At 40.8% G+C, this 9,045-nt stretch overlaps 1 protein-coding gene across 1 annotated transcript in view; it reads left to right on the top strand.

Annotated features, from left to right (window-relative positions):
- The window catches only part of rptor (regulatory associated protein of MTOR, complex 1), a 202,978-nt gene that overhangs the window by 128,352 nt on the left and 65,581 nt on the right, over positions 1-9,045 (top strand). Inside the window, exon 12 of the mRNA XM_008295570.1 lies at positions 507-608. Coding sequence (XP_008293792.1) covers positions 507-608 — 102 coding nt within the window. The remainder of the gene's footprint in view (positions 1-506; positions 609-9,045) is intronic.

The raw sequence follows: 9,045 nt of genomic DNA, 5'->3' as shown, positions 1-9,045 counted from the left end.
TGTTGTTGTTTGGTGTTCTTACAAACTCAACACTTCAGGATCGTTTCTCCAGAGTTCAGAGGGTACAGTCAGTCCTCGCTACCTCCACACACCTGAGAGGGTTTGTTATTAAGCTTTGATTATGCACAAATTAATTTCCCCATCCAGCTGCGAAGCGTTGATATTTCCCCTCTCCACATCCATCAATCGTCCCGTCGTAATTCCCGCTGCAATCTCAACACTCGGCGTGATCAAAAACTCTGCGGCCAGCAACCGATCAATCAGGCCGGCTGCCACGGCGGCGGAGAGGCAGAGCGGCGAGCGGGAAGGTGATCATGATAGATCAGGATTTATGTTGTTACCGCAGTGCAGTGTCACTTCTGAGCTCATTATGTCGGAGCCTTTATGAAATGATGGGCTCGGTCGCTGCACAGCGGCTCGCGCTGAGAGCGACGGGAGGGAATCGGCGGGCGCAATAAATCCTCCAAAACGGCGATAAATATCTGGTGTGTGTTTTGTGTCCACAGCACAGTCCTTTCTTCGCCGAGCAGCTGACGGCGTTCCAGGTGTGGCTGACGATGGGCGTGGAGAACAGGAACCCCCCCGAGCAGCTGCCCATCGTCCTGCAGGTACGTGACGCTAACGCTAAAGTAACGACAGATTCCTGAAGCTGTGTTCAATATCGATTCTCCGTATGAATAATTAGAAGTTGTGGCCCAGCGGGTCGGCCACCAATCACGAGGTTCGATCCCCAGACCCTCTACGCAGGCGTGTCAATAAGAAACACATTAGAAGCACTTTGCAGAACCTAACCAACGTTAAAAAGTGCTAGCTAAGCGCATAGGTGTAGCATTTATGTGCAAACACTGGTGCAGCTGGTCAGAGAAGTGGTTCAATCCTCTTCTGTCACTTTACTTTCCTACTTTCTAGATGTTTTCCAGCTACCAAATATCACAGCAGCTGTATTCACTTAAAGGTCCCAGATGGTGGAAAGTCCATTTTGTTGTGTTTCGAGTGTCTTAAAAACTTAGAAAATAAAAGCTCTGAAATTACGTATACACTACAAGCCAGTAGGAAGTTTCTAAGCACCGATAGTCCAACTCAAGCTTTGTATAACCCAGAATAAGCCTCTCAGTCCAGCAGCTTTATTTACTGTCTAAATGTCTCAAACTCACCAAATGTTCTGCTGCAAGAGTGAACACGAGAGTCTCGGTGCACTGCCAGCATCTGAGGAACCGAACACCCAGAGCATGGGTGTCAACTCAAACACACAGTGGGCCAAAATTAAAATAAATAAAAAACTGGGACTAAGTCGAGGGCCAGACTCGATATTTATTGAAAAATGGACTAAAGTTCTGCGTGTTTTGCTTTCTGTCCAGATATATAATGATAAACTTTTTCATATGGAAACGAAGGTTTTGCTCAAACGTTAAATCTGGAAGAAGCAAGAAGCTGAATCAAGGTCTGTCCTTCACATTCATGAGCAGATGATCTGCCTCCTGCCTGTCTTGAAAGCTGCTGTTTTCCACCTTTTGTTTGGCCATTTTTTGTGAAGGGTGGCTTAAATTTTCCTGAGAGTTGCTAACGCTTCAACGTACCAGCAGAGCATTCTGGGATGTGTAGTATTAACGATGCATGCGCTATATACCGGCGGGCCCGCTCCAGTAGACATTTGATATGATCTTGCGGCCAAATATAATTACACCGCGGGCCCGATTTGGCCCACGGGCCTGTGTTTGCTCCCTCTGACCTCGAGGGTTACCACAACAGGGAAATCTTTAGTGTTAGCATGTTGGGCGGCTAATGTGGCTAACGTTCATATGACTTTCATTTAAACCAGTAGACGAGGACTGGGTGGGTCATCAGCTGCTGTTTCCATCCGTTAGCTTCTCTCCTGCTCTCTGTGCTCACGTAAACGGCATTTGAATATCGCTAAATACCCGACAGACCTCTTCTCATTCACGTATGTTTCTGTTTCTGCTGTCAGACGGCAGATGGACAGAAGCAGCTCATTAAGACTATACGTTAACCCAAACTACTGATTTTATAACCGCGAAGCCGTGCGACAAACTCACCGAACATTACTGCACAAAATGATCGACCACAGAGACAGTTGGATGCGACAGGAAGTCCTGGTATCGAACGCTGACGTCGACCACAGACGACAGCAGCAGCTCAGGTGCTTTTAAAACTACAGACACGTTTGTGGTGTTTTGAGATTAAACGTTACGTGAGGACACGTGACTCTCGCATTAATTTGCTGAGAAGGGGCTCGATACTGAACCTCTGAACGGATGCAGAAACTCTTAGACAGACAGATGAAGCCATCAGCTCGCAGGCTGCATGAAGAGGACTTTATTCTGCATTCTCCTGCCAAGAGTCCCTCATTAGCATCGAGTCTTAGCATGAGAGCAGCACTTTCCACGCCGTCGCTCGTTCTCCTTTATTTATCTGTGGTTATTACAGAAGACGCTCTTTGCTCTCGGGTCGACGCCTCGGTTCTGCCGACAGGAATTCCTGCTGCAGTTTCACTTTATTCATGTTGCTCTCTGGGTCACTGTTGTTCTACACACACCCCCAGGTTTGGTAAATGACAGAAAATATTCAATAAAATCACATAAATAAGTAGTTTATGGGAATTAATTAGTAATTTACATTTTAACCGTAAAAATAAAAAAAAAAGATTTGATTCAAAAAATTAAATTTTAATCAATCAGCCCAAAATTGTGCATAATGTGAACATCAAAATGTGTTTTTATAAACTGTTTTTCTTTTGACATGTTTTACCGTCAAATTACGCTATAAGTTCCTTTATTTATGTCAGAAAGAAGAAAAGAAAAAGACAAATAATGTTTTGTTATATATAGAATTTATTTATCTGGATTTACATTTTTCAATTCATCATTTTATTGTCATTTATTTATTCATGTGTTGCTAAAATTGACATTGTTTCACAGATATTTGATTGTATTTTTGCTGCTTTTACAGTAATTAAAAAAGAAACACATTGTACAGTTATTTTACAAATTTGGAAAAACGAAAAATCTCATAAAATCACAAAAAAAAATGTAAAAAAGAAAAGAAAATCAGCCCAAAACTCTGGATAATAAGAACATCAAAAATGTGTTTTTACAAATAGTATTTTTTAACATGTTTTATTGTCAAATTACATATTTGTTGTTGCGTTTAACAAATTTGACAAAAAAAGATTAAAAAATGATAACAAATGCTTTCTTATTTATATAAATTTACATTATTTATTATTATTATTATTATTATGATGCAGTTAAAATTGAAATCATTTCCTGTTATTTTCAAAAAAATAACAGGAAATGATTTACAGTTTTGTGTGTTTTTTGTTTTTTTTTTTAAACAGATTTTCCCTATTTTGAAAGAAAAAAGAAAGATAGCATCTCAGGAAATCACAGGGAAAAAATGTCATTTAACATATTGACTGTAAAAACAAACAAACAAACAGGTCAAAGCCATACGTAATGTTCACTCTCAAAATGTGTTCTAAACAAATGATCATTTGTTTCTTGGACGGTAAAATTACACTATTTTTAACATTTTTATTACATTATTTTTTTTAATTATTATTATAGTATTTACATTTTTCAAAAATCAGCAAAATTAAATGTATTAATAATAAAAAAAAACTTGTTATATAATTTGTAATTTTACAGATTTTGTTAAATTACAGACAACAACAAGTAAACTCCCAGAAACATGTTTACATTTTACACGTTAATCATAAAATAACTGTAAATAATGTGCACACCATAAAACATTTATTCTTTTATAACACAAATTGAGCGTTTTCTGGCCAATTACAAACCTGCCATAAAAGCTGGCGGCGTCCCCGTAGTAGTGGCGGTAAATTTATCGTGGGGCGTAATTTGGGGTTGAAACCTGGCAGCTCCTCCTCTACACGCTGCATTAAATCACGGCGGCGCTGCGATGCGTCCGAGTCCGATGCTAATGTGGTGCTGACTCAGCGAGCGGTTCGGTCGGGCGCTGTTCAGAGGAAAAAGGCGACCCAGTCAGTGCGTGGAGTGGACTCGCTGTGGACACACGAGGAGTCAGCGGCAGCCTCTCACATCCCATCATGCAGCAGTGATCTGTGATGTCACCGTGAACAGGTTCTACACGGCTGCATGAGGAGGAAGTCAGACCAAATCAGACCAAATCAGACCCAGTTAGACCAGATCAGACCAGATCAGACCAAATCAGACCCAGTTAGACCAAATCAGATCGCCGAATCAAACCTTGGTGTGCCTGTGGAGGAAGCCAGAGCAGAGAGAGAGTTAGAGAACCTGCAGGACTTCAGTAAGTTCATCACACTGGGCCCAGGTGTGCTGAGTTCCTCCAATCAGGCCTCTTAGACAGGTTAGGGACTCACCTCCAAGATGACAACAGCGGTGAAGACGCCCCCCGGTGGTCCCACTGGGGCATCACAGCACACTGAAAGCTTCTAAAGATTCTCACAACAAACATGGAAACACAACGAGATGAAGAAACAAACAAACAAACGAACAAAACAAAACCGTCTTTTCACATAAAATCATCTTTTTACACGTTATTTTTTGGATTATACATAAATTCTGACTTCTTCCTGTGATTTTACTGAAACCTGTTAAATAATCAATCCTTAATATTCAGAACGTTTCTTTCAATCAAATATCAGCAAAACAATGATTTTTATTTAATGCAGTCAAACCTGATAAAAGAACAAATGACTTGATTATCTACAGTTTTTCTTTAACATGTAAATGAAAACGTTCTTTCTGTGTTCTCAGTAGATCTTATCAGGAATATAAATCTGTAGAATAACAGCTGATTGTTCAAACAACAGACAGTTAAATCAACCTGTGGTGTTTTACAGTGTACAATGAGACTGAACCAGCTGCTCTTTAAACACTTCAGTCTATTTAAGTTTAATGAACTCTGCACTGGATCCAGAATAAACGTAAACTCCAGCATGTAGCGGCTGAGTGAACGAGGTCTGGACTCTGTGGAGGAGAGTCATGGTGTCAGAGACGCTGTAGAAGGACAGAACACCTGCTCTGTGATCCAGGTAAACTCCTACTCTGGAGGAAGGACGACCTGAGATGAGAGTTTGAGTGTAGTTGTGCCAAAATCCACATCTGTTGGTGTCACAATATAAAGACCAGGATTTGTTATTGAATCCAAATCCAGATTCATCTGAATCCCCTGTTCTGCTGATGTTCTTGTATGAAACTGCTACATGAACTCCTCCTCCTCTCCACTCCACCTCCCAGTAACAACGTCCAGTCAGACTCTCTTTACTCAGAACCTGAAACCAGCCAGTGAATCTGTCTGGATGATCAGGATGCGACTGAGGTTGATTCATACGTTTCACTTTTCTGTTCCCATCAGATAATAACAGCTCTCTGTGTGCTGTGTTTGGATCCAGAGTGATTTCTTGTGAATATTTTAAGAATCCAGCTCTGGTCTTTGGTTCTGGTTCTGGTTCTGGTTCTGGTTCTGACAGTAGAACATCCATGTCAGTGATGGCCAGTGAGATGTTTGTCCATGCGTCCCTCAGAACGTCCTGTAGTACATCTCTGAGCTCTTCCACAGCTGCTGTCACGTCCTCAANTGGTGGCCTCCCTCACTAGTCTCCCTCTAGTAACTCCTTCAGAGGAGTCATAGGAGTCCTGGTGGCCTCCTTCACTAGTCTCCTTCTAGTAACTCCTCCACACAAAATCTGCAAAATAACAGCTTTAAACCTCAGTTGGCATTTTTCAGTCTTTAACATCCAAAATATTTCTTTCAGTTAACAGCAAATAATGTTTTGTGTTGCTGATTTAAAGGTAGTAAAAACTGTCTAATTTAACAGTCAAATGTCTGAAAGGTTCAAAAAACAAAAAAAACTGATTCTCTCAGATTCTATATCTTGCCAGTTTTTTTTTCTTTTTGTAAATAATGTCTTTCAGTCATTTTACTGTATATTATCAGCACTTTGAATCCGTAAAAATAACAGTAAATTGTCCAGGTTTAAAAAGTAATGAAAATAAATGAAAGCTGCTAGCAGCGATGGTCGGGTCCTCACCGTACGATTGTTGATCCTCGAGCACGTCAGGGTTTGGTGTAAACGTGGTCTGGTCGGGACTCTGATCCGGCATGTCGAGTTTCAGGGAGATCGGAGCGCGTATGGTATGGAGGTATTACTGCAGCACAACTATTGGTCCATGCGTATGGAGAGCTGTCTGTCTGGAGCTCAGTCTGTTCGTACGAAGGGACATTTGTCAACGTGTAAAAGAAGATTGTCAATGCGAACCAGAATCTGCTAAAGTCGTCTCACAATCTGTCTGTAATCAGGTTTTCAAATGTGTAAAACATTCAGACCCGTAATAACTACTGAGGCACAGAGCAGCAGAGCGGTACCAGTGAACGATCCCGTGAGCCAGAGCTCAGGACACAGAAACCCGGATCTTCAGATGCTTTTTAGTTTCAGATCTGAAGTCATGTGAATAGACAGCCAACGGGGGAAGCTGCTCGACTCGAATACGTAGATTTTTTAACTACGAATACCTTTGGCCACATTGACAACTCTTCTTACATGCCGTTTTTCCAACATGGCGGATTTCCTGTTGGGTTTACGGAAATGTGCTGATGGACTTTCTCGTGCGTCCCGACCTGCTACATGTGTGCCGTCAAACGTAGCCGTGATGGGACTCTGTTTAAATACTGTAGGGGGCGCAGTTGAGCTGTGTTGCATGTTAGAGCTTGGAGCAGGGGGACTATTTTATCCGTCCTGACTTGCTCCATGTGGCCACCAAATTGTGTAGCTCTGGGTCAAACGTGCTTCCAACAGGACTCTGTTAACATTTTCAAGGGGACGCTGTGGAGCCACTTCACCATTGACATGCCCAATTACCTCAAAATATCATATTTTTCGCCAGTCCTCATGTGATTTTGGTGTTTTTGGTGATTTTTTCGTGCATGTTGAAGCCGTCAGAAACGTGTCTGTTTCAGCTGAAGAATAATAATAAAACTCCCAGCAGCTCTGTAGCGCCCAGACTCTAAAAAGTGAATATTTATTAATTATAGTTATTATCTTTACAGCGCTTGAATGTTCTGGTTTCTTTCCACTGCTGTTAGAATCCACCGTTTATTTGTGGAGTTTTATTTTTATCANTCTGAGCAGCAGCTTTCAGTGAAGTGAGTCTGTATGAACCAGTTAGATCCAGTCAGCTCTCTGCTCACCTGTCATGTTGTAAAAACACCGTCACTGTAAAACATCAACGTTTTTTAACACTTTAAAACTGTCAGACTTTTAAAAACAATTTTCTGCGACTTCACCGATTTTCCCTCTTTAGTTATTTTACAGATATTTTCGTTCACAGTTTTTGAACGTCTCATTATTTCACTGAATTTTAATGTTTTTTTCTGCCAGATTGTCACAGTTGTTTTGTCATTGGATGTTTTTTACAGTGTGATTCAAAGGTCTCTGTCACAGCGCTAAGAACCTTTGACCACAGATATACAGGCTCTATAAAAGTTATCCACTTTCATTACTTTACAACACTGAATCAAAAACAGCAAAATAAATATACTTTGGCTTTTCAGACAAAGTGTCAAAGTGGAAACAAATTTCTCCAATTCAATTTTGAAGTACATGAAAATATAAAATGTAAAATAAATCTTTATGTAGGATGATTGAAGGAGGCCACCAAGACCCCTATGACGCCTCTGAAGGAGTTACAAGAAAGAGACGAGTGAGACTAGACCCACAATGCAGAGGGCCCACCACCCATAAGGCCCACTATCCAGAGATCCCACCACTATAGTTGAACTTAAGTTCAGAGAGACTATGGACTTTCAGTTGATCTCAAGGAAGTTCTGGCAAATCGTTCATCACCTCAGGCAGGGTAGGCCCGGCTTGACCAGGCTGTGGACAGTTGAGGGGGAGATCCACTGACCTGGACTGGGGACACTGTGGAGTGGTGGAAAGAGCACTCCTGGTGGTCTCCCTCACTAGTCTCCTTCTAGTAACTCCTTCATTTTTCAAAACAAGAAAAATTCTTTACAGTTTCTGAGCAATTTTTGTCCCAAATCCCTAAATAACAGCTAAAAAACAAATTTGAAACAAAGAAAAACAAAGCTCCTTTTTTCTAAAACACAAAATCTGCAAAAAAAACAGCTTTAAACCTCAGTTGGCATTTTTCAGTCCTTAACATCCAATTTTTTTTTCTTTCAATTAACAGCAAATAATGTTTTGTGCTGCTGATTTAAAGGTCGTAAAAACCGTCTAATTTAACAGTCAAATGTTTGAAAGGTTCAAAAAAAAAAAACAAAAATGATTCTCTCAGATTCTATATCTTGCCAGTTTTTTCTTTCTTTTTGTAAATATTGTCTTTCAGTCATTTTACTGTATATTATCAGCACTTTGAATCCGTAAATAACAGTAAATTGTCCAGGTTTAAAGTGTAATGAAAATAAATGAAAGCTGCTAGCAGCGATGGTCGAGTCCTCACCGTACGATTGTTGATCCTCGAGCACGTCAGGGTTTGGTGTAAACACAGTCTGGTCAGGACTCTGATCCGGCGTGTCGAGTTTCAGGGAGATCGGAGCGCGTATGGTATGGAGGTATTACTGCAGCAGAACTATTGGTCCATGCGCATGGAGAGCTGTCTGTCTGGAGATCAGTCTGTTCGTACGAAGGGACATTTGTCAACGTGTAAAAGAAGATTGTCACAGTTGTTTTGTCATTGGATGTTTTTTACAGTGTGGTTCCACCCAGATTCAAAGGTCTCTGTCACAGCGCAAAGAACCTTTGACCACAGATATACAGGCTCTATAAAAGTTATCCACTTTCATTACTTTACAGCACTGAATCAAAGACAGGATAATAAATATACTTTGGCTGTTTGGACGTGTCAAAGTGGAAACAAATTTCTACAATTCAATTTTGAAGTACATGAAAATGTAAAATAAGTCTTTATGTAAGATGATTGAAGGAGGCCACCAAGACCCCTATGACTCCTCTGAAGGAGTTACAAGAAAGAGACGAGTGAGACTAGACCCACAATGCAGAGG

Source organism: Stegastes partitus, unplaced genomic scaffold (assembly GCF_000690725.1).
Source record: "Stegastes partitus isolate 25-593 unplaced genomic scaffold, Stegastes_partitus-1.0.2 Scaffold1059, whole genome shotgun sequence".
NCBI classification, from domain to species: domain Eukaryota; kingdom Metazoa; phylum Chordata; class Actinopteri; family Pomacentridae; genus Stegastes; species Stegastes partitus.
Note: the sequence above shows the minus strand (reverse complement) of the source record. Positions and strands in the feature narration are given on the sequence as shown.